General features: G+C 49.2%; 1 protein-coding gene across 1 annotated transcript in view; it reads left to right on the top strand.

Moving 5' to 3' along the window:
* The window catches only part of LOC147120229 (signal transducer and activator of transcription 4-like), a 178,686-nt gene that overhangs the window by 148,479 nt on the left and 3,504 nt on the right, over positions 1-26,703 (top strand). The window contains exon 21 of the mRNA XM_085985850.1: positions 22,367-22,558. Coding sequence (XP_085841976.1) covers positions 22,367-22,558 — 192 coding nt within the window. The remainder of the gene's footprint in view (positions 1-22,366; positions 22,559-26,703) is intronic.

A 26,703-nucleotide genomic window follows, 5' to 3' on the forward strand; every position in this document is an offset into this window, starting at 1 on the left:
TGCATTAACTTTATGTTCAGCATTGTCTATTTCTGAGGGCTGCACATTTTCTGTATCTTTTTTGATATCGTCACATGACACCATTCCTACAAAAAATGTCTCACTTAAATCAGTGTCCTCAATCACATTAACTCGTTGCCCTTTCGTCGTTTTTACTTTTGAAAAGCATTGTTTGGCAAAGTGATTCTTTCCATTACACTTTGTGCACATTTTTCCAAATGCTGGGCATTGTCTTAACTGGTGTTTGTAACCACAGCGTTTACAATTAAAAATTTCATCCTCCGATTGCTTTTCATTTCTGTTCTGCCCATGTTTCTTCCCCTTATAGGACACAGCACCGACAGCAGCATTATCACTCATTACATTCGCATCATTATTGATTTCACTGAAAGTCTTCGCGTGATTTTGAGCTAGCTCGCTGGCTTGGCATATTTTCACCGCATTTTCCAAATTTAGTTCGGTTTCCCTCAACAGACGTTCCCTGACTTTTTTATCATGAATACCAAACACAATCTGGTCACGAATCATGGATGCTTTGAGCTCAGAGAAATTACATGTCTGTGCTTTCAGTTTCAGATCAGTTATAAAGCTATCAAAAGTCTCATTTTGTTGCTGTGTCCGAGAACGGAAGATGTATCTTTCATAGGTCTCATTCTTTTTGGGAGAGCAATGTGCATCAAATTTTTTTAGCACATCTTCTAATTTTTCTCTGTTCTCCACTGGATTAAATACAAATGTATTAAATACCTCTATCGCCTGTGGGCCTGCAACCGTAAGCAGCAACGCTATCTTCCTTGCGTCTGGCTTCGTACCGAATCTGATGGCTGCAATGTAGAGTTCGAATTGCTGTTTAAAAGTCTGCCAGTTGTAGTCGATTTTTTCTGTGAGATTCAAACGCTCTGGTGGCTTCAAATTCTCCATGTCGCTTTTCACAATTTTCAGCAGATCTTCACCACCCTGGTACCATATTATGTTCATTAATAAATAGACATTCTTATTATGAACACAGCTAGCTTTTGCTAGCTACTTTTATTGAGCACATGTGGACTTGTACAGCATCTTGTAGAGGCTTCCATCTTGACTGCTGCCTTGTGGGTAGCCTAGTGCCTCATGGGTAATGTAGTCTTAATATCATACAGCTGGGTAGTGTAGTCTTATACATACAGCTATATACAGCTCTCTGGCTCCACCTAGTGTCCACTATAGAATGACATGTTATTGATCACTACACTCTGCCCATTTTTGAGGCGAGTCCACCGTCTCCTTCCTTAACCTCTCCTTTAGAGTCCTCTTCACCCTCTCCACAATCCCTGATGACTGTGGGTTGTGGGCAATGTGCCACTTCCCCTCTATGCCGAGCAGCATGATTCTGCATTACCTGCCCGGTAAAGTGACTCCCTTGGTCGGACTCCACATACTGTGGTAGCCCCCATCGCGAGAACACTTCCCGGACCAGGATCCTGGCCGTACCCAGAGCTGTGGTTGTTCTGCAGGGAAGCGCTTCTACCCGTTTCGTGAATACATCTACCAGGACTAGGCAGTACTTATAGCCTCCCTGGGCGGTGGGTAGGAGCCCGATGTAGTCGACCTGTATCCACTGCCATGGTCCCTCTACCTTCCTGATGTGTCCCATAGGTACCTTTTGTGGGGGTCAGGGTTGTTAGCAGCGCACACCAGACAGCCGGCGCAGAACTTGCGGACATCTTCCCTGAATCCTGTCCACCATCCCGCCTGTTCCACCCGCTGCCAGGTGGTCTCAGGCCCGGGATGCCCCGCTCCTGGACCCTCATGGGCCAGTTGAAGGAATTTCCTCCGGTGTTGCTGCGGCACAACCCATTGTTCTCCCCTAAACAGCATGCCTTCTTTCACGGAGAGGGCTGCTGTGCCGATAGGGTCCTCTACCCTTTTTCCCTCAGTCACTGCACTGAGGACTGCCTGAGGACAGGGCCTTGGGCTTGGACCGTCTTAAGGTCCAGGGCTAACGCTACTCCTGCACTCCCTTGTGTCCCGTCCCTACCTCTGACTGCTGCCATGGGTCTGGACCCATATGTTCCCAGAAAGTGCTTGTGCGGGCACTCTCCTTAGCGAGCATGTCAACCTGCTGATTGCCTTGACTATGGGGTTCTGTGGAGGAATGGGCTTTCACCTTATGGATGAAGACCTCCCCTTCCTCCCCCACTGCCGCTAGGATTTTCTCCAGCAGGGGTTTCACTGTGAGGGGTCTCCCGTCGGCGGAGGTGTATCCGCGGCGGGACCAGATGGCCAGGTACTCCGTACACGAATTGCACGTAAACATGCTGTCCGAGCAAATCGTGTATGGGGTGGGGAAGATTTCGGGGTGTGTAACGACGTACGCTACCGTGGACAGTTCAGCCTGCTGGGCACTCATGATGCTGGGGAGCTTAATCGCCAGGGCAATGTTTGCCGCTGGGTCATAAACTCCACACCCCGTGAGTCGCTCGCCAGCAGATACCATGCTGGAGCCGTCCACATAGATCTCGTGGCCCGTGGGATGTATCCCGGCCCGTAAACCTATGTTCACTTCCCAAACCCCTTCTATGGAACACCGGTGGGCTGTTCCAGGATATACCAGGTTGGCTGCGAGCTTTGGCTTGGACCTTTAGGTCCATCTGTGAGAGGAGCAGGATCCAGCGAGCAATGTGGGCACTGCTCACCGTTCCATCCTTGATCCTCCCATCCAGGAGCATCTGGGTGGGTGTGTGATGGGTGAGGAGGGTGATGGGAGAGGTGCCTGTGAAGATCAGCGATCTTTTCACAGCCCAATGTGTGGCCAAGAGGTGCTGCTCACAGTTGGAGTAGCTGCTCTCCACATCCGTGAGTATCCTGGAGGAGTAGACCACCGGCCTTAGCCTGCCATGCCGCTCTTGGAGCAGCACAGCACTCAGGCTATCCCCGCTGGCTGCTACCTCCAGGAAGAACTCTTTCCCCCCATCTATGGCCCCTAGAGCTGGTGCGGTCTGCAGATCTTCCTTGAGCCTGACAAATGCTGCCTGGCAACCCTCATCCCAAACCCACTCCACTCCCTTGTGTAGGAGTCGGAGCAGAGGGACTGCTGTGGCTGCATAGTCTTCAATGAAGTCTCTGCAGTACCCGGTTAGCCCTAAAAATGACCTCACACCCGTAACTGTGTTGGGGACGGGTAACTCCTGTACCGCCTCCCTCCTAGCCTTATCTATGGCCCTTTCCCCAGCGCGTACGGTCAGGCCCAGGAATTTCACCTCCTGCTGGCCGATCTGCGCTTTCTTTGGGTTTACTTTAAAACCCTCCTGCCTGAGCAGCTCCAGCAGTTCGGCCAATAGTGGGCCATGCTCCTGTCTCGAATCGGTGAAGAGGAGCAGGTCATCCACATACTGCACCAACTGTCTGGGCTGGCTGAAACCCTTTAAACTGTTCACCATGCACTGGTGGAAAATGCTGGGGCTGTTGTGGAAGCCCTGAGGCAAACAGTTCCACGTGTACTGTTGCCCTTTAAACGTAAAGGCAAACTTGTACTGATCCTCCCTCCTTAAAGGGATGGACCAAAACCCGTTGGAAATATCCAGCACCGTGAACATGGTCGCGGACGCTGGGATACTTCCTATCAGGTTGGCAACTGCTGCTACTGTGGGTGCACAGGCTGGGATGTTACTATTGAGCACCCGATAGTCCACTGTGGCCCTCCAGGAATTGTCCGGCTTTCTAACCGGCCACAGTGGAGAGTTTACGTGGGTGGCTATCGGTCTCAGAACTCCCTGCTGTACTAACGAGGACATGGCTGCTTCCATGTCTGGCTCCACTTCCCTGGGGAAGTTATACTGTTTCTGTGGTCGGGCCATGGGGTCCCCGTCTACGCTGACCTCAAACCCGTTGACCCTCCCGCAGTCGTGTTTGTGCATGGCAAATGTGGCTAGGTGGGCGCGCACAAATGCCTGGAACTCTTTTGGGGTGTTACTGACCATGAGCTCGAGGTTATAACCCTCTTTGGGCTTCATGGTGCACAGGGTCCCCTTCCCTTCTTTCCCTGGGATGACTACTATCTCGCCGTCCTCTCCTGTACTTGCCCCCCATAGGCAATGATTTCTTAAATCGACCAGGATCCCGTGGCCTACAATAAAGTCGGCTCCCAGGAACCCTCTTCCACCCTCCACTTCCCACTTCATTAGGACACAGGTCCACTTAGAGCGGAGTGGTCCTAAACGAATGGCGAGCGGGATGGAAAACGAGCCGACCTGTTCCCTGCCTGTGAATCCCGACAGACTGTATGGGACCCCATTAGATAGAGGTGAGGTGGTGGGGTTAGCTGAATGGACCACGGTGCATGATGCCCCTGTGTCCAACAGGTAGGCCCCCTTCACCTTTTCTACCTCCATCTCCACGAGGGGTCTCTTCCATGCATCGTACCGCAGAGAACACAGGTAAACAGGCTGCGCTGGCTCTAGTCATGGCTGTGGGTTGGATGGGGCTGATGGGGTCAGAGCACCGGTAGCGGCTGCTACTCTCCCATGGCCAGTCAATAAGGACCTCATGGTGTTCAGAAATGACTCGGCTGCTGCGGGAGGGATTCCAGCCTCTGCCTTTTGGGCTGGGGCTGTGGAATTCTTTCCCTTGTTATCTTTCCAAGGGTTTTTGCACTCCTTCCTCCAGTGGCTGTCCTTCCCACACCCGTAGCAATTCATCTTAGTGCTAGAAGGGTTATTCCCTTCCTGATGCCACTCCTTCCTACACTGTCCGGGTTTTACCTCATGCACCTTCCCCTTAGGTGGGTGTGCATCAGTTCCCCTACCGTTCTTATAGGCTAGGGTCAACTGTCTGATCACCGTAAGTTCAGTGGTCTGGGGATTCTTGGGGTCGAACCAGACTTCCGCCTTGGCCCGGACCTGTAGCAAGCTGTTAGCCACCAGGCAACGGAGCCAATGGGCCAGCTGATCCCCGTTCAGGAATGCCCGATTAGGTGTCCCAGGACAGGCGCTCCTATAAACTGGCCATAACCTGTCCGCGAAAGCCTGCAGGGTTTCCACTGTGAGCTGGACGGTCTTCTCCACACAGGAGAAAGGACTTCCCTCATTCATCCCCATGGCCTCCAGAACTTCATCCCTGAGCTCCTCATACCCGCACTGCCCCTTCTTACACTCGTCAGAGAGGGATTGGAGGAGCCTACTCTCCAGGGAGAATAGCAGCATTTTGGCCTGCTCAGCACCATCGCAGTCGTTGACGCTGGCTGCCTGCTCTACTTCCCTGAAGTGGATCGAGGGGTCCCCTTTTTCGGAGAGCTTTGGGATATGACTCACCATAGCCCTAAGCTGTTGGGTGCTATAGGGTAATACAAACTGGTTTTGGAGGGGTCCCTCGTCGTCGCCATTAACGGGTGGGCCGAACCTCCGATGCCGGGCTGGGCACATCGGTCCCGGCTCCGGCCTCTTTGGTGGGGGTTGTTCCACCTCCGCTTCCACCCCTGACTCCACCCCCCTGCTGCCAGACCTCGCTAAAACCTGGCGCTATGGGTGGTGGTCGAGGGACCTCCTGTTCCTCAACCGGGTCGCCTCTTGGCACTACCTGTGATGTCTGAACCATTCTCCCCTCGTTCTCTGTAAAATCCACCTGGCCTGCCCTCGGGCTTATGAGGCACACCATGCCCTTTGCCTTCCTTAGGGCCAGGCTCAGATTCTCTATCTGTTCCTTGCAAGGGGCCATGATCTGCGTCTTCAAACCCCTGTTCGCTCGCTAACTTGTAAGCTGCCTTTACTTCCTTTACCTTCTCCTCCTGTTCTCTTACTTGTTTCGCTAGGCGGGCGTTCTTTTCCCGTAACCTCAACTCGTTACCCTTGGCTTCGGTGACTTGGCACTGTAGGTATTCCAACCTGGCCTTATGTTCTCCCATTAATTGCACCCTTTCCTGATTCAGGGCCTGCAATGCTACCAGTAACTTCTCCCCTGCTAGAGCCTTGTCCTGGATCTCCAGGGCTGACTCCTTTATCTCGGCTGCCTGTGCTGCAACAAGCCTGTCCAAGAGCTGGACCTGCTTTTTGAAGCACATCAGCCAGACTGCCTTCTCTAGGGATTTCTTGTGCTCCTTTCCTTCTGTCCACTTAGCTGCGGCATCTACCGGACGTCCAGCCTTTAACAGAGTGGTGATCCACTTCTTCGTGATATTCACCTTACTAAACACATAATCAGAAATCCTTTCCTCCATCATGGTTTGCTCATCTGAACCATTGTCTACTGTATCGCATCCCTGTTGCCGGAGTCCTACCGCGGTCGCCATTTCTGTAGGGGGTGGCTGTGTGCCCAGTCAGCTTCGCCTCTAACTGTCTCTGAGCAGTTCGAATCGCTCCCACACCCCTGGGTTCTAGACACCGGACTTAGGTACAGGCGGCGATACAGAAAATCGAGTAGACAAGTGATTTGGTGCAAGAAAAACCAAAATGTTATTAAAAGGCTGAATAAAACACAATCTTACTTAAAATTACTGGTATAGTTACAAGCATATACAATTAATACACTTATATTGGGAATGGGGAACACACGGCACATCGAGGGAAACTAATACATTAAAAATCCCCTTATCCTTATCCCACCCCCTTTACCTAACTAGATTAAGCTATGAGGGGTCAGGAATTCATGCTCACCAATTCGAAACCTGGTGACTTTAACGGTTGTGAGTTTGGGGTCCGCTCTTGCTGTCCTTTGGGGTACTTCGTCGCCACGTGGTCACAGGGCGCGGCGCTGAAGTTGTTTGTGCAAATCACCCTCCTTTTCCTCAGTGAATGTCGTTGTTGAGTCGCGTCTTCGTCTTCTTCCTCGGGCGGTTTAGTCGCTGACGAGTTTTTTAAATGGTTGGGGCTCGGTTGGCAGTTTACACTGTTAAACTGATTTTACTACCCATCCTTCGAACGCCAGTTTATTCGTCATGGACGCTGCTATCCATGCTTCGAACGCCAGTTTATTCGTCAAACACCTGCTTATAACTAGGCATTTGGCCCTCAACGCGTCTTTCCACTGCCCTTCTCTGCCTTTATCGGTTTACCGTATTCTTCGTCTCGTCTCGTCTGCCCGTTTGTGGCCTGTGTCCCGTGTGTTTTCGAATTCGGGTCTCGTTCTTCTCCCGCGTTTAGCCCCGGTGTAATGGGCATCCTTGGTGTTGAGCGGTGCGGGGAGGGAGAAGAGGGCCCGCCACAAGGCCAGGGCACGAGAACAAGAGACAGCAGGCCAAGGCCAAGCGACAAGGGCAAGAGCAAGAGTCAAGAGAGATAAGAGACCGATCACTACCGATGGGCTTACAATTATACCCGATTCTTCATTCCTTATCTGCGCGCCAAATCAGGTCAGTCTTTTGGCGTGCTCGTTTAAAATGATTACAGCCATTTACGTTAACGACTTCTGGAGTGGTTGTCTCCATGTTTAATGGTTTCGATGTCCTGGCTGTTTGTTATTTATGAAACTTAATCGGGTTTCCTGACTTGTCAGCTACCTGTGAGCTGTTACCGATTACATATGCAGAAACCTAATGGCCTCGATTTAGGCCCATTCTACCTTGATCTGTTTCAAGGCGAATGAATGCATATTCTGTGTTTGCTTTAGCTGTCTGGCTCCACAAAGTCTCTTCACAGATTCATGCATTTTAAGTTTCATTTCAGGTTTGAAAAAGTGCCTGTCCTTTCTGCAGGGCCTTGCTTTTAAAACCCTGTACTTTTGGTCACGAGGTTACAGAAGCCATTTTGGGTACCTTTTTTTTAACAACTTGTCCATGCAGGGCCCCTTTATCCATAACTTTTGGGGAATGTGGGAATTTTGAGAACCCTGCAGTCTGACTTTCCTGGCTGCTCTAAATAGACTGTCCTTGACTATGTGCTCCTTTTGTGTCTTTATTTCTTAGCTGGGCAGGCAGCCAAGGGCTTGATCTCAAACCCTCTTCCAGCTCTTCTGTCTGGGGTTGGCTTGCTGAACTGCCAATCCAACCAGCTATCACCCTCTTAGGCGAATACTCCCTGGCAGCTACCCCACCCCACCCCAGTGGGCTTATATGAGTGGAACCATCCCAACGTAATAAGTGAGAGTGTTTACTGAAATGTCTAAACAAATGTCCATTGTATCGAGTTGAAGTAGTATATGGGAAACTCTATCCTGGGCAGATGCTTCAGCTAGGCCTAATACCTTAAGTGTTGAATCTTATTCTACCTCCCCAAGCACTATGTTATGGATTTAACATCGGAAGGTATATTTTCTGAGCTCTCAACCGCAACATGCGGTACCTTGCCACGGGTGAGGACTTGGAAAATCTGTCCTCTGGTGGATTTAATTTAATTGATGACTATTAACATGTAAAGAAGGAACTTTAATGTTCCCCTTTTATGTCAGTCAAGCTGGCTTTCACCTTTTTAACAAAAGTAACTGGTCACCATTCTGAAATTCTCCTGAACAGGAATTAAGCAGTAAACTCACATAATCATCTGGCACGCTATTATGAATATTTATCAACATGGTTTAAAAGTTGTTTAAAAATGTGCCTACATTTGCCAGTGGATAGTATGTAGAAATAAATTCCCCCCTTTCCACTTCAGTTCTGTACTGTAGATTGTGAATGTTGGCCCGGATTTTGCATTGAAATAACAGTGAAGCTAACAGCGCTCACCATTCTTATGGAGTAAATCAGACAACAACTTCCGGAGTATGCACGTACGCAGTTAAATGTGGAAATCCGGAAATAGCCCTGTTACCCTGCTCCTCCACAGGCTGCGCTATAACAGTACCTCGCCGATAGACTCCGCATTGAAATTAATGTAAGGGCGTAAAGTCGCAATACTTACCCACAGGTTACCCACTAAACACGACTGAAAAAGTTAAGGCTGGTGCATTCAAGTGTAAGTGAATTTTTAATAGTGTGATAAGTCATAATTACTGTCAAAAACAACATCTCTGGCACTGAAAATTAAATTTTACAAGCATGGAGTCTCATTCCTTCAGAATTTAATTAGTGTTAGAAATTTTAATTTTTGTATAAATCTCTTTCTGTCTCACTTATTTCTCTCTTAATCCCATCTTTTCTTCCCTCTATGTACATGATTTAAATCTAATTTATACTTTTATTCATGGGATGTGGGCGTCGCTGGCAAGGCCAGCATTTATTGCCCATCCCTAATTGCCCTTGAGAAGGTGGTGGTGAGCCGCCGCCTTGAACCGCTGCAGTCTGTGTGGTGATACTTCTTTGTAGCGGTTTTGGTACAACTGAGTGGCTTGCTGGGCCATTTCAGAGGACAGTTAAGAGCCAACCACATTACTGTGGGTTTGGAGTCACATATAGGCCAGGTAAGGATGGCAGATTTTCTTCCTAAAGGACAATAGTCAACCAGATGAGTTTTTATGACAATCCGGTAGTTTCATGGTCACCATTACTAATACTAGCTTTTTATTCCAGGTTTAAGTAATTAACTGAATTTAAATTCCCCAGCTGCCATGGTGGGATTTGAACTCCTGCCTCTGGCTCATTAGTCCAGTAACATAACCACTATGCTACCGTACCCTGGTTGAGACTATGCGGCCCCGATCTTGGCAGGTTGCGTAGGCGGGGGATGGAGTTTCAGTTGGCCATAAGTCTGGGTTTCCCCGCATGCTGTGGAATTTTGACTCCACAGCGTGCGTATTTTTTTTTGCCAGGATCCCCGCCCGCAAGTCAGCCTGATTGACAGGCTTGGCTTCCATTCGGGCGGGGAGCCCTCTGGAGCAGGCCACAGCCGTAGGAAGGGAGCCTGCACCTGCTAATGGGAACTTGAACTTGCTTTTCTTGTTCAACCTGTGCTCCAAATATGTAATCATGCATACTGTTCTTCGTCTCTGAATCCTCACTGTGTTGAAATCAAGACTCATCACACTGCATCCTGTTCAAATTAATTCTTCCTCCAGACCTTAACCCTATGTGATTCTTTCCCTTCATCAGTCATCCCTCTCCTACAATCTACAGCTTTTAAAATATAGACTTGGTATCACCTAATCACAACATCTTTACTTACATGGTCTTCGCTCTTCAAACTTGCCGATGTCTCGCACTTTTGGCTTTGGCCCTCCACCTCGTTCTCTAAGTTTAAAAAAAAGAATATATACATATATTTGAAAAAGTAATCAGATTCAGATTACTGTTTAGCTAGCACATTTAAATATACCTAAAACATGGAGGCTACAGCTTTTGTTACCGGAACAAATGCAAAGCTTTTGTATTGCATTGTGTTTGCAGTAACCGTTTTTTGGGAAAAGTTTAACAAATGAATTTATTAGCTGGATTTCCTTACAGTTTGATATAAAAAGACCATCACTGTGGTGTATGTAACCTGTTCCACCTTAAGAGATGTACTACTTTCTCTTGGCTGCTGTATACTGTAGTACCGGTGGTGACCACACCGGTATATAAGCGTTGTGTAGTGATTTACTGGGCAGTTCAGCCCTGACCTCCGAATAGTAAAGACCTGTTAAAGTTATTCTTGTGGTCTGTTTCCAGTGATTTATAATAAGCATAACTGGGACACACAGACTTAACAGTGGCGACGAGTCCGATCTTACCCTGCGGCAGTTTTACATCCAAGGCAGCTTCGTCCTCAGAACGGGCGTCGAGAAGAGGCATCCGCCCTCATCATCCTGCTGAGCACCATCACACGGGAGGCATCGAGAACCCGGGTTAAAAAGAAAAATTCTGACCACGAAGCCCTCCATCAGCGACAGGCAGTGATCATCCCTTCTACCACGGTGGTGGGTAAGCCAATCAGCGACACGAGCAGAAAGTTGGCCGCATTGACTGTGGAGTGGGGGAGGGAAAACGGAGGAAAAAGGGCGGAGAACTCGACCACGGCCGGTGAAAAGGGCTGGGCTGCAATCGAGGCCGAGAGGCGCAGCGACTGGGGCAGCTTAAGGCATGAGAGCCGCGGAGAACTCAAACGCAGCCGGTGTAAAGGACCGGGCTGCATGCGGGGCTGAGAGGCGCAACAGCAGGGGAAGCGTGAATGCCCACGGGAACCGCGGGGGAGTAAAAGCAGCGTCGGGGAATTGAGAACCGCTGGGGAGGCGAGAACGGCAGCAGCACGGCAATCGCCATTGCAGCCAGCGGGGGAAGAAGGCAAGCGCGGGAAGCCGCCATTTTAGTAGGCGGGGAAAGAAGACAAGCGCGGGAAGCCGCCATTTTGAGAAAAAGAAAAATTTAAAAACTTGCAAGGATGCCTAAACATGGGAACATTAATACCTTTGATAGCGATATCGAAGATTGGACCACGTATGTAGAACGCATGGAAGTTTATTGTAAAGCAAATAAGGTACCAGATGTTGAGAAAGCACTAACCTTATTAAGCTCAATGGGTGCGAAGACATACGGGCTATTGAAGCACCTTCTATCACCAGATAAACCGGCGGATCAGACTTTCGCGAATATTGTTACTGTCCTGAAAAATCATTTAAACCCCACGCCGCTGATGATAGCGGAACGATTTAAATTTTACAGAAGAACGCAGCTGAAAGACGAAAGCAACGCTGAATTTTTAATTGAACTGCGTAAGCTATCAAAGTACTGTCAGTTTGGAACAGGACTAGCAGATGCGCTGAGAGATAAATTTGTGTGTGGATTGTTAAAAGAAGGAACACAAAAGCGACTGCTTGAGGAGAATGATCTTACGCTTGATAAAGCTGTCACTATTGCAGCATCGCACAAAGCCGCAGCGAGAGGCACTGCGGAAATGCAGCTACGGTCACCGGAACTCAGCACCAATCAAATGGTCTTGGGTACAGTAAAATGTTATTGTTGTGGAAAGACAACGCACGATCAGAACCAGTGCTGGTTCAAAAATCAGGAATGCAGAAAATGTGGCAGGCTTGGTCACATAGCTAAAGTATGCCGGTCAGGAAAGAAGACCAGCAACAAAAAGTCACCGCAGGAAAAGTACAGAAAGGTACACAAGGTGACAGAGAACAGTTCGAACGAACAGAAGTCAAATTCAGACTCCAGCAGTAATGAACTGGGCAGTCTAAGAGTACACAATGTTGGTAATGAAGCAGACCTCCAAACAATCTGGGTCACACTTCAGATAGCAGGAGTCCAAGTGAAGATGGAATTGGACACTGGATCGGCATTGACGGTCATGAATAAGCAAGATTACAAAAGGTTATTCCCCTACGGAATACGGAGATGGTATTGAAAACATACATGGGGCAAAGAGTATACCCCATCGGGAAGATAGAGGTAAAGGTGGTCCACAAGGGCAAAGAAAGCCGAGGAATGGACTTATATGTGCTACCTGAGGGAGGTCCACCACTACTGGGACGGGAGTGGATTAGGAAAATAAATATGGACTGGCATTCCTTAAAAGCACTAACGGTAGATTCCGGTAAAAAAGATGTCAAACCTAAACGATTGTCCAGAATATTGGACGATGCTAAAGAGGTGTTCCAACAGGGACTGGGAACACTGAGAGGAATTACGGCAAACATCAAGGTTGAAGAACATGCAAACCCGAAATTTTTCAAAGCCAGACCGGTACCTTATGCAATACGACCTGCTGTGGAAGCTGAGCTGGAAGGGCTAGAATGTTCAGGAGTACTGTCAAAGGTGGACTGGAGTGAATGGGCCACGCCCATTGTTCCCGTCATGAAGCGTTCATCGAGCAACAAGCCGGGGGAACCGGGGAAGGTTCGCATCTGTGGAGATTTCAAGATCACTGTTAATCCGGTGCTTCACACGGTGCAGTATCCGCTTCCGCGGATTGAGGATATTTTCGCTTTGTTGTCTGGCGGGAAACACTTCGCCAAGATAGACCTGGCGCAGGCGTACTTACAGATGGAAGTTGAGGAAGAGTCACGCCAGTATCTCACGATCAACACGCATAGAGGCTTGTACCGGTATAATAGACTGGTTTTTGGAGTGGCATTGGCTCCAGCAATTTGGCAGAGGGCTATGGAGCAGGTATTACAGGGAATTCCAGGCACACAATGTTACCTGGACGATATTCTGATTACAGGAGATGATGACGAGGAACACCTTGCAAATTTGGAACTGGTGCTCACCAGATTGAAAGAATATGGACTTGGAGTTAATCGCCAGAAATGTGAGTTCTTTCAGAAGCGGATCTCGTACTGTGGTCATGTCATTGACCAGGAGGGGCCTCATAAGTCTCCTGACAAGATCGAAGCTGTTGTGAAGGCTCCCGCTCCGGATAATGTATCCCAGTTGAGGTCGTTCCTAGGGTTGATTAATTATTACCATAAGTTTCTGCCAAATTTATCCACGGTGCTGCACCCGCTGAACGCTCTTTTGCAGAAGGGAGTACCATGGAAGTGGAGTGAGGACTGTAAGAGGGCCTTTCGCGAAAGCAAGGCATTGATCACCTCAGAGGAAGTGTTGGCTCACTTCAACCCAACGCTGCCTATTCGTTTGGCTTGTGATGCTTCTCCATATGGTATTGGGGCAGTACTCTCACACAAGTTGCCAAATGGCCTGGAGAGGCCAGTTGCGTTCGCATCCAGATCATTGACCTCCGCTGAGCGCAACTATGCTCAGATAGATAGGGAGGCTCTCAGCCTTGTGTGGGGAGTAAAGAAGTTTAATCATTACCTGCAGGGCCAAAAGTTTATGCTTCTGACAGACCACCAGCCGTTGGTATCCATTTTTAACCCTAAGAAGGGTGTTTCGGTGATGACAGCACAGAGACTCCAGAGATGGTCCCTTTTCCTAGGGGCACATCAATATCAGATCGAATTCAAAGGTACAAAGCAGCATGGTAATGCTGATGGGCTGTCGCGCCTGCCACTACCTACAGAGGAGGAGGCACCGACGGTTGACCCTGTTGAGTTATTTCACTCGACCATCATCGAATGTTTACCAGTCACCAATGCAAGTATTGAAAGAGAAACCAGGAACGACCCGACACTGTCCCGGGTCTACGAAGTGACAGTGAAGGGATGGCCAGCACATGGTGATCCACTGTTACCGGCATTCTCAGCAAGACGAGAACAGCTGTCCGTCTGTCAAGGAACATTGATGTATGGAACAAGGGTGATTATTCCTCCTAATTTAAGAGAGAGAGTTCTAAAGGAACTGCATGAAGGTCATCTGGGGGGAGTCAAGATGAAAAGCCTTGCTAGGGCTTATGTGTGGTGGCCGGGTATCGACCAACAGATAGAGGATCTGACGAAAAGCTGCTCAGGGTGCCAAAAAGTGCAAAATGCACCTCCGATTGCACCGCTGCATCCATGGGAATGGCCTTCAACCCCATGGCAACGTGTACATATTGACTTTGCTGGTCCATTCATGGACTCCATGTTTTTAATTGCGGTGGACGCACATTCTAAATGGCCAGAAGTGATTAAGATGACTACCACTACCTCAGAAAAGACGATCGCGGTGCTAAGAACGATATTTGCAAGAAATGGATTGCCAGAACAAATATGTTCAGACAACGGACCGCAGTTCGTGTCAGAAGAATTCCAGAAATTCATGAAGAAGAATGGGGTGAAACATTATACCTCTGCCCCATATCATCCGGCTACAAACGGGTTGGCCGAGAGATTTGTACAAACGTTCAAAAAAGCAATAAAGGCCATGAGCGAAGATTAGATTCCACTACAACACAAGGTGGACAAATTCCTACTGGCATATCGAAACGCCACTCATGTAGTGACAAACCAAAGTCCTGCCATGATGTTCTATAACAGGAGGTTGCGGTCCAGGTTGGACTTGTTAAAACCAAATGTGCGGAGGGAAGTTGAAAACAAACAGTTCCAGCATATAAATAACAAGACCACTTGGAGTTTCGAAATAGGACAACCAGTGTTAGCCCGGGACTATTGATGCGCTATCAATTACTCATAAAAGACTGAGAGTTAAGAGAGTAACTAAAGGCTTTTATTAGCAAAGAACAGAGCATGCCTCTCGTGGTTGACTGGGTTCCAAGAAAGCAGGGGGCTGCAGGTCAATCACCTTTATACCTGGGCCTGTGTGGGTGGAGCCAGCCGAGACATGTTGAGGCATGCATAGGTACAACAGTGTGTAACAACAACAACAGTGGTTTACCACATTCACCCCTTGTTTAAAATTGAGTCCGGCGGGGTGAAGTGTACTAAAGGTTCGTGTAAGTAAGTCTATCAGGTGGCCTTGTATGCCGTCCTGATCGTCGTGGTGGTGGCGGTGATGGTGCAGCATCCAACGTTGAGTCTGGCGTCTCATTGAGTGGTTGGGTGTTCAATGACGGGTCCTGGGGCTGCGGCATGCCGTCTAGCGGGGTTGGGTTGTGGGTAGTGGTGGATGGCAATGGTAGTGTTTCAGGGGCACCCAAAGGTGCGAGATCTCGTGTGGGGGCTGTGTCCTCCCGCCCGTCCGGGTACGCTACGTAAGCGTACTGGGGGTAGGCGTGGGTAGTGGTGGATGGCGAGGGGGGTGTTTCGGGAGCACCCGAAGGTGCGAGGTCTCGTATGGAGACTGTGTCCTCCCGCCCGTCCGGGTACACCACGTAAGCATACTGAGGGTGGGCATGGAGGAGGCTCACCCTCTCGACCAGGGGGTCCGTCTTATGGGACCTCACGTGCTTCCGCAGTAGGACGGGTCCTGGGGAAGTCAGCCATGTCGGTAACGAGATCCCCGATGTGGACTTCCTGGGGAAGGAGAACATTCTCTCGTGAGGGGTAGCATTGGTGGCTGTACAGAGCAGTGACCGAATGGAATGGAGCGCCGCAGGGAGGACTTCCTGCCAGCGAGAGGTCGGAAGGCCCTTAGATTTCAAGTTTAAAAGGACTGCCTTCCAGACCGTCGCATTCTCCCTTTCCACCTGGCCATTCCCCCAGGGGTTGTAGCTGGTGGCCCTGCTTGTAGCGATACCTCTCGAGAGCAGGTACTGCCGGAGTTCGTCGCTCATAAAGGATGAGCCCCTGTCGCTATGAATATAGCTAGGGAAACTGAACAAGGCGAAGAGGTCATTCAGACATTTAATCACCATGGTACTGGTCATGTCTGAGCAAGGGATGGCAAACGGGAAAACTCATCAATTATGTTGAGGAAGTACACATTGCGGTCGGAGGAGGGGAGGGGCCCTTTAAAATCGACGCTCAGCCGTTCAAAGGGGCGCGTGGCTTTGATCAGGCTTGCTCTGTCTGGCCTATAAAAATGCGGTTTGCACTCGGCACAGATTTGGCAGTTCCTGGTCATGGTCCTGACCTCCTCGATGGAGTAGGGCAGGTTACGGGATTTGATGAAGTGAAAAAACCTGGTGACCCCCGGGTGGCAGAGGTCATTGTGGAGGGTCTTCAGTCTATCGACCTGCGCGTTGGCGCATGTACCACGTGATAGGGCATCTGGGGGCTCATTGAGTTTCCCGGGCCGGTACAAGATATCGTAATTGTAGGTGGAGAGTTCGATTCTCCACCTCAAGATCTTGTCGTTCTTGATTTTGCCCCTCTGCTTATTATTAAACATAAAAGCTACTGAACGCTGGTCAGTGAGCAGGGTAAATCGCTTCCCGGCCAGGTAATGCCTCCAATGTCACACAGCTTCCACAATGGCCTGGGCCTCCTTTTCGACAGAGGAGTGTCGAATCTCGGGGCCCTGGAGGGTCCTTGAGAAAAAGGCCACGGGTCTCCCCGCCTGGTTAAGGGTTGCAGCTAGGGCAAAGTCGGATGCGTCGCTCTCCACTTGGAAAGGGATGGACTCATCCACTGCGTGCATTGTGGCCTTCGCAATATCTCCTTTTATGAGAGTGAAGGCTGCACAGGCCTCTGCTGTCAGGGGGAAGGAGGTGGACTTGATGAGGGGTCTGGCTTTGTCCGCATAGTTGGGCACCCACTGAGCATAGTACGAGAAAAACCCTAGGCATCTCTTCAGTGCTTTTTGGCAGTGGGGGAGGGGGAGCTCCATAAGGGGGCGCATCCTGTCGGGGTCGGGGCCGATGACTCCGTTCTCCACTACACAGCCAAGAATGGCAAGGCGCTTGGTACGAAACATACATTTGTCCTTGTTGTATGTTAGGTTCAGCCGCTGGGCCGTACGGAGGAATTTCTCTAGATTAACATCATGGTCCTGCTGGTCGCGGCCGCAGATGGTGACGTTGTCTAGATAGGGGAAAGTGGCCTGGAGCGCGTTCTGGTCGACCATCCGGTCCATCTCCCGTTGGAAGACTGAAACCCCGTTGGTGACGCCGAAGGGAACTCTGAGGAAGTGGTAGAGACGACCGTCCGCTTCAGAAGCTGTGTACTGGCGGTCCTCAGCCCTGATGGGGAGCTGGTGGTATGCCGACTTCAGATCAATCGTCGAGAACACCCGGTATTGTGCTATCTGATTGACCATGTCAGATATGCGGGGGAGTGGGTATGCATCTAGCTGGGTGTAGCGATTGATCGTCTGGCTGTAGTCAATAACTAGGCGCTGTTTTTCGCCAGTCTTCACTACCACCACTTGTGCTCGCCATGGGCTGGTGCTACTTTCAATAATCCCTTCCTTCAGGAGTCTCGCTACCTCGGATTTAATGAAGCTCCTATCCCCGGCACTGTAACGCCTGCTTTTGGTAGCGATGGGCTTACAGTCGCGGGTGAGGTTAGCGAACAAGGAGGGGGGGGGACTTTAAGGGTGGAGAGGCTGCAAATGGTGCACGGCGGGCGATTTAAAAGCTGCTGGCTGCAGACTGTGAGTGGGGGGAGGGGTCCGTCGTACGCTAATGTGACACTCTTAAGGTTGCACTGAAAATCCAACCCCAGTAGAACGGCAGCGCAAAGATGGGGCAGGACCAGGAGTTTAACATTTTTGTATTCTGTGCCCCTTACTGAAAGGGTCACTACACAGTAGCCACCGACGTCCGCTGACTGGGCTTTGGAAGCCAAAGAGATCCGATGTCGCGTCGGCAGGACCGGGAGAGAGTAACTGCGCACCGTGTCGGGGTGGATAAAGCTTTCCGTGCTCCCGCTGTCAAAAAGGCAGGTAGTGGCGCGGCCGTTTACCTTAATGTCCATCATGGACCTGGACAGTTGATGAGGGAGAGATTGGTCCAGCGTCACGGAGGCCAGCGTATGGTCGAGCGAGTCGATGTGGTCGTCAGATGAGGCGGTGGTTGAGTCCGGGTCCCCCGTGGTTGAAGTTGGAGACGTCCGAGATGGCGGACAAAATGGCGGCGCCCATGGTCCCGATCCCCACGCGGCTGGGGGAGCCCAAGATGGCGGACAAGATGGCTGCCCCCACGGTTCGCACGCAGCGCTGCTGGCGTTAGCGGTTTTACCTTTGCAGGCGCTGACATAGTGTCCTTTCTTCCCGCAGCCGGAGCAGGTAGCGTTTCTCGCCAGGCAGCGTGCTCTGGGGTGTTTTGCCTGGCCACAAAAATAACATTTCTGTGCCTTGGACATCGCAGCAGCAGTTGAAGGTGGCGGTCCCATGACCCAAGGTTGTGGCGTCCACATTGCGGAGCAGTTAGGGGAGAAGGCGTCCATATTCCTGTGGGCCGCGTCGAGCGAGAGCGCGAGGGACACTGCCTTTCTCAGGTCCGTTTCTCCCTTTTCCAACAGTCTCTGCCGGGAGTAGTCGGACCTTAGACCTGCAACGAAAGCATCTCGGATCAGTCCCTCCGTGTGCGCTGCGGCTGATGCTTCTTTGCAATCGCAGTCTCGGCCGAGTATCCGTAGTGCCCGTAGGAAGGCCTCCACCGATTCCCCGGGCTGCTGTCTGCGGGATCGTAAGAGGTGCCGGGCATAGACCGTATTTACCGGGCGTGCGTATTGCCCTTTTAGCAGACCGATAGCCGCCGCGTAGGTCGTCGCGTCCTGGATTATTGTATAAACTTGGTGGCTCACCTTTGAGGCCAGGATTTCCAACTTGTTTTCGTCCAGGGTCACAGTTGAGGCTTGCAGGTAGGCCTCGAAGCAACGCAGCCAATGCGCGAATTTGGTAGCCGAACCCACTTCTTGGGGGTCTAGGTCCAGGCATGTTGGTCTGAGGGCTCACAGCAGCTCCTGTTGCTCAGCGTTTGGTGCAGCAGCCTGCTGTTCAGCGTTTGGTGCAGCAGCCTGCTGTTCAGCAAATGTCGACATTTTGTTTTTGCTAATAAAATTGGTGCGCTATCAATTACTCATAAAAGACTGAGAGTTAAGAGAGTAACTAAAGGCTTTTATTAGCAAAGAACAGAGCATGCCTCTCGTGGTTGACTGGGTTCCAAGAAAGCAGGGGGCTGCAGGTCAATCACCTTTATACCTGGGCCTGTGTGGGTGGAGCCAGCCGAGACATGTTGAGGCATGCATAGGTACAACAGTGTGTAACAACAACAACAACAGTGGTTTACCACAACTATAAAAACGAGAAATGGCAATCTGGAACAATTCGGGCCAGACAAGGACCCCTGATGTACACGGTAGATATTGGTGAAAATGTAATACGGCGTCATGCTGACCAACTGGTAGAATCGAGAACAAGGGTCGAACCCAGGGTTACGGCAGAGACAACCGTGGAAGAAGTTAGTGAACCTGAAGCATCTACCTCAGAAGTGAATGTACCTGAGGATGATGTCCAATCCATAAGAGATCAACTAGATGAGTCACCCCAGCAACGAGAATCAGAGACCCCTGAATGGCGTTATCCAACTCGAATCAGGAGGCCTCCTCAGAGACTGAATCTTTGAACTGTTTTGCATGAAGTTGTATATATATATATACTAGCTGGGGAGCCCCGCGTTGCGAGGGCAATTTTGGGGCGCTTGGTCTCCCTGCCCCTGTGTGTCCCCCCCTCTCCCTGTCATGTCCTCTCCCTGTCCTATCCCTCCCTCCCCTCCCCTCCTCTCCCTCCCTCCCCTCCCCCCGTCTCCCTCCCTCCCTCCCCTCCCCCCGTCTCCCTCCCTCCCCTCCCCTGTCTCCCTCCCTCCCCTCCCCTGTCTCCCTCCCCTCCCCTGTCTCCCTCCCTCCCCTGTCTCCCTCCCTCCCCTCCCTCCCCTGTCTCCCTCCCTCCCCTCCCCCCTCCCCTCCCCTGTCTCCCTCCCTCCCGTCTCCCTCCCTCCCCTGTCTCCCTCCCTCCCCTCCCCTGTCTCCCTCCCTCCCTCCCCCGTCTCCCTCCCTCCCCTCCCCCCTCCCCTCCCCTGTCTCCCTCCCTCCCCTCCCCTGTCTCCCTCCCTCCCCCTCCCCTGTCTCCCTCCCTCCCCTCCCATCTCCCTCCCTCCCTCCCTTCCCCTGTCTCCCTCCCTCCCTCCCTCCCTTCCCACTCCCTCCCCTCCCCCACTCCCCTCTGTCCCTCTCTCTGGCCCCTCCCCCTGCCTAGCGCCTGAGGTCCGGTTCTGAGGCCGGGTCGGACCGGAGCTGATGTCCCCCGCGTATGGCGCGGCTGATGGACGGCCGCTGCGGGCGGGCGGCGCATGCGCGGTCAGTGCGGGCGGTGCATGCGCGGTCAGTGCGGGCGGCGCGAGCCCCCCGCGATTTTCCGAGGCTCGCCCCCCCCCGCGATTTCCCGAGGCTTTCTCCCCCCCGCGATTTCCCGAGGCTCTCCCCCGCCCCCCCCCCCGCGATTTCCCGAGGCGCTCTCTCCCCCCCCCCCCACGATTTCCTGAGGCTCTCCCCTCCCGCAATTTCCCGAGGCTCTCCCCCCCCCCCCCCCGTGATTTCCCGAGGCTCTCCCCCCCCCCCCCTCTATTAAATTGTTATTTAATCCCCTAACACATCATTAAAATATTTACCTTAGTTCCCTAACACACAGAAAGTGTGGGGGGAAAAATTGTGAAAAATCAAGATGGCAGCCACTCACCTCGGTTCAGAAGGATAAGGCCCGCCCACACACGCACCGATTGGTCGACCGGTCAGGTCACCGAAGCGTAGGATTGGTCAATCGTCGAGTCACTCGACACTCAACTGTAGGAAGGAACCCGCCGTCCGATTGGTGGACCTCGACGTCACACGGTCGCTAATGAGATGCTAATGAGCGGAACGCTAAACGTTTTTGGGATACTGCGGGCAGGATTTTTGTCCGGCCGAAACGTAAATACGCCTATGACCGGTCCGGAATCGCAAGCTTTCTTTTGAGGTGACGCGCGCGTCGGTACGCTCTGTAACTTTCAAACGTATAGAGAACGGACAGACATCGGGACAGACAGAAGAGCCGCTTTATATATATAGAAGATATCTATATGTTATTATGTTATGTTAAATGGGGATATAACTGTTAAGCTAAAAAGGGAGGATTGTGGTGTATGTAACCTGTTCCACCTTAAGAGATGTACTACTTTCTCTTGGCTGCTGTATACTGTAGTACCGGTGATGACCACACCGGTATATAAGCGTTGTGTAGTGATTTACTGGGCAGTTCAGCCCTGACCTCCGAATAGTAAAGACCTGTTAAAGTTATTCTTGTGGTCTGTGTCCAGTGATTTATAATAAGCATAACTGGGACACACAGACTTAACAATCACCTTTGATACTTTTATTTCATTATATATTGGGCAAGAATCAGCAGCTACTTAGGAAGGATGTAAAGGCTTTAGAGAGGGTGCAGAAAAGATTTACAAGAATAGTTTCAGGGATGAGTGACTTCAGTTACGTGGATAGACTAGAGAGGCTGGGGTTGTTCTCCTTAGAGCAGAGAAGATTGAGAAGAGATATAGAATTTTCAGAATCATGAGGGGTCTAGACCAAGTCGATAAAGAGAAACTGCTCCCATTGATGGAAGGGTTGAGAACCAGAGGACACAGATTTAAGGCAATTGGCAGAAGGTCCAAAGGGGACATGAGGAAAAACTTTTTTACGCAGTGAGTGGTTAGGATCTGGAATGCACTGCCTGAAAGGGTGTTGGAGGCAGATTCATTTGTGGCTTTCAAAAGGGAATTAGATAAGTACCTGCAGTAAAACAATTTGCTGGGCTATGGGGAAAGGGCGGGGGAGTGGGACTAGCTGAAGTGCTCTTGCAGCGAGCCGGCACGAGCTCGCCTGGCCGAATGACCTCCTACTGTGCTGTTGTGATTCTATAAACCTACTCGGATAAGTTAAACTCCCCATGGGAACAAAATGTTTTTACACTGTTGATGATTAGCATAATTACACTACAAATATACAGGAGGTGGCTAAGTATAGGTATTATTGTGCAGTATACTTAGATATGAGCTAAATAAATTGTGCCATTTCACAGAATAGGTAGACTATTTCATGAGCAATAAAAGGGCTTTCAACTATTTCCTGTGATGCTATTAGATTCTACAAAGCATGATTTTAACCCTACAGGATTTACAGTTTTTCCATATGATCCTTTAGAATATGTTTTAAAAATGTACATTAATTTGATAGGATGGGATTGCAAGCTTGTAGTCATTTTTTTTCAGTACTTGAATTTTTAAATCATTTTTTTTTAATTTCATGTTATGCAGAATAGTCTGCGCATAATGGTTATTTATTGTTATTTTAGGGGAAATGAAATTTCATTCGGTGGAACCTTACTCCAAGAGTCAGTTGTTAGCGGTTCCTTTGCCTGACATTATCCGTGATTACAAAGTAATGGTGGCTGAGAATATTCCAGAGAACCCACTGCAGTACCTATATCCTGATATTCCAAAGGACAAAGCTTTTGGGAAGCATTACAACAATAAGCCAAAAGAAGGTCAGTATAGCAATCTATATGGTGGTATATATATTTAAAAAATTGTTCAATGTTCCTAATCTGTCATCAATTCACATTTAGCAGACTGTAGTTGGGAAACAACCAAAACTTAGTCCCACAAAATTAGTAAATTGCAAAACAATGGGATTTACTTAGCAATAATGTATGTCATTATTTCCTTATAAATGTCAACTAATACCTTAACATCCCAGCTTTGCCTGATAGGTTTAATTACTCTATAAAGACAGAAGACCCTCCATGCAATTAAATTAAATCAATATCATCACAGTCTTGGATTATAACTTTATAAGTATACGGCTCTAAGATTTCTGATTGGGTTTGGACATAATAGAGGCTTCATTTCTTCTGTGTGCTATTTTTAGTGTTTTGTTTAAAATTCCTGTCTAGGCTATTATAACACAGTCTTTACCCTGTTAAAATAAATAGATTAATGACTGCATTAAACCAATGCAGACAGAATGCATTAAAAATAGCAGAGCTAATTAAACATCATATAGTGCTAACTTTACCAGTCTGTAAAAGATATAGAAACATAGAAAGATAGAAGATAGGAGCAGGAGTAAGCCATTCGGCCCTTCGAGCCTGCTCCGCCATTCAATGAGATCATGGCTGATCATCCAAATTCAGTACCCTGTCCCTGCCTTCTCCCCATATCCCTTGATCCCTTTAGCCTCAAGAAATATATCCAACTCTTTCTTGAATATATTTAATGAACTGGCCTCCACCGCCCTCTGTGGCAGAGAATTCCACAGGTTCACCACTCTCTGGGTGAAGAAATTCCTCCTCATTTCAGTCCTAAATGGCTTACCCCTTATCCTTAGACTATGACCCCTGGTTCTGGACTCCCCGGCCATCAGAAACATCCTTTCTGCATGTAGTCTGTCCAGACCTGACAGAATTTTATAGGTTTCGATGAGATCCCCTCTCAATCTTCTAAACTCCAATGAGTATAAGCCCAATTGACACAATCTCTCCTCGTACGTCATTCCTGCCATCCCAGGTATCAGCCTGGTGAATCTTCGCTGCACTCCCTCCATGGCAAGAACGTCCTTCCTCAGGTAAGGTGACCAAAACTGCACACAATACTCAAGGTGCGGTCTCACCAAGGCCCTGTACAACTGCAGCAAGACATCCTTGTTCTTGTACTCGAACCCTCTTGCTACGAAGGCCAACATACCATTTGCCTTCTTAACCGCCTGCTGCACCTGCATGCTTACCTTCAGCGACTGGTACACAAGGACACCCAGGTCTCTTTGCACTTCCCCTTCTCTCAATCTATTGCCATTCAAATAATAATCTGCCTTCCTGTTTTTGCCACCAAAGTGGATAACCTCACATTTATCCACATTATAGTGCATTTGCCATGCTTCTGCCCAATCACCCAACCTGTCCAAATCGTACTGGAGTTTCATGACATCCTCCTCACAGCATACCCTCCCACCCAGCTTTGTGTCATCTGCAAATTTGGAGATATTACATCCAATTCCCTCGTCCAGATCATTAATATATATTGTGAACAGCTGGGGTCCTAGGACCGATCATTGCGGTACCCCACTAGTCACTGCCTGCCACTCGGAAAACGACCCGTTTATTCCAACTTTGCTTTCTGTCCGCCAACCAGTTCTCTATCCAAGTCAATACCTTGCCCCCAATCCCATGTGCCTTAATTTTGCACGCTAACCTCTTATGCGGGACCTTATCGAAAGCCTTCTGAAAGTCCAAATACACCACATCCACTGGTTCTCCCTTATCTATTTTACCAGTTACATCCTCAAAAAATTCCAGTAGATTAGTCAAGCATGATTTACCTTTTGTAAATCCATGTTGACTTTGTTTGATCCTGTCACTGCTTTCCAAGTGCTCTGCTATTACATCTTTTATCATGGACTCTAGCATTTTCCCCACTACCGATGTCAGGCTTACCGGTCTATAATTCCCCGCTTTTTCTCTGCCACCTTTTTTGAATAGTGGGGTAACATTAGCTACCCTCCAATCCATGGGTACTGTTCCAGAGTCTATCGAGTTCTGGAAGATGACCAGCAATGCATCTACTATTTCCAGGGCCACTTCCTTAAGTACCCTGGGATGTAGATTATCAGGCCCTGGGGATTTATCAGCCTTCAGTCCCATCAATTTTCCTAACACCATTTCCCTACAAATACTGATTTCTTTCAATTCCACCCTTTCATCAGACCCTATGTTCCGCGGTATTTCTGGGAGGTTATTTGTGTCCTCCTTTGTGAAGACAGAACCAAAATATGTATTTAGTTGGTCTGCCATTTCTTTGCTCCCCATTATAAATTCCCCCGATTCTGACTGCAAGGGACCTACGCTTGACTTCACCAATCTTTTTCTCTTTACATATCTATAAAAGCTTTTACAGTCAGTTTTTATGTTCCCTGCTAGCATACTCTCATATTCTATTTTCCCTTTCTTAATTAATCCCTTTGTCCTCCTTTGTTGAATCCTAAACTGCTCCCAATCCTCAGGATTATTGCTTTTTCTGGCCAATTTGTATGTGCTCTCCTTGGATCTTATGCTATCCCTAATTTCCCTTGTTAGCCACGGTTGAGTCACCTTTTTTGTTTTATTTTTATGCCAAACTGGGATGAACAACTTCTGTAGTTCATCCATTCAGTTTTTGAATGTTTGCCATTGCCTATCCACCGTCAACCCTTTGAGTGCCATTCCCCAATCAATCCTACCCAACTCGCTCCTCAGACCATCGTAGTTTCCTTTATTTAAATTGAGAACCCTAGTTTCTGAGTCAACTACTTCATTCTCCATCTTAATGAAGAATTCGATCATATTATGATCGCTCCGACCCAAGGGGCCTCGTACAACAAGATTGCTAATTAATCCTTTCTCGTTACATAATACCCAGTCTAAGATGGCCTGATCTCTGGTTGGTTCCTCAACATATTGGTCCAGGAAACCATCCCGTAAACACTCCAGGAATTCCTCCTCCACAGTATTGTTACTAATTTGGTTAGCCCAATCTATATGTAGATTAAAGTCACCCATGATGACTGCTGTGCCCTTATTGCACGCTTCTTTAATTTCCCTTTTAATGCTATCCCCAACCTCCGCCTTACTGTTTGGAGGTCTATATACCACTCCCACTAATGTTTTTTTCCCCTTAGTATTTCTCAATTCTACCCATACAGATTCCACCTCATCAGAGCTAATATCCTTCATTACAATTGTGTTAATCCCTTCTTTAACCAGTAATGCTACCCCTCCTCCCTTTCCTTTTTGCCTATCTTTCCTGAATATCGAATACCCCTGGATGTTGAGTTCCCAGTCTTGGCCGTCCTTGAGCCACGTTTCCGTAATCCCAACCAAATCATATTCGTTTCCCTCTATTTGCGCAGCCAATTCATCCACCTTATTACAAATGCTCCTCGCATTAAGACACAAAGCCTTCAGGCTTGTTTTTTTAACGCTCTTAGACCTATTAGAATAATTATTTACTGTGGCCACGTTTGATTTAAACCGTTGATTTCTCTGACTGCCACTTTTGTTTTTCTCCTTCCTATCTTTTGCTTTTATCCTTGTTTCCCTTTCCTCTGTCTCCCTGCTCAGGTTCCCAACCCCCTTCCATTTTAGTTTAAACCCTCCCCCAGAGCACTAGCAAACACTCCCCTAGGACATCGGTTCCAGCCCTGCCCAGGTGCAGACCGTCCAGTTTGAACTGGTCCCACCTCCCCCAGAACCGGTTCCAATGTCCCAGGAACTTGAATCCCTCCCCCTGGCACCATTCCTCTAGCCACGTATTCATCTGAAGTATCCTTCTATTTCTACTCTGACTAGCACGTGGCACTGGTAGCAATCCTGAGATTACTACCTTTGAGGTCCTGTTTTTTAATTTACCTCCTAACTCCCTATATTCCGCTTTTAGGACCTCATCCTGCTTTTTACCTATATCGTTGGTGCCTATATGCACCACGACAACTGGCTGTTCACCCTCCCCTTCCAAGATGTTCTGCAGCCGCTCGGAGACATCCTTGACCCTTGCACCAGGGAGGCAACACACCATCCTGGAGTCTCGTTTGCGGCCGCAGAAACGCCTATCTATTCCCCTTACAATTGAATCCCCTATTACTGTAGCTCTACCACTCTTT

Source organism: Somniosus microcephalus, chromosome 4 (genome assembly GCF_052327205.1).
Source record: "Somniosus microcephalus isolate GS21.2 chromosome 4, FLI_Smic_1.0, whole genome shotgun sequence".
NCBI classification, from domain to species: Eukaryota; Metazoa; Chordata; class Chondrichthyes; order Squaliformes; family Somniosidae; genus Somniosus; species Somniosus microcephalus.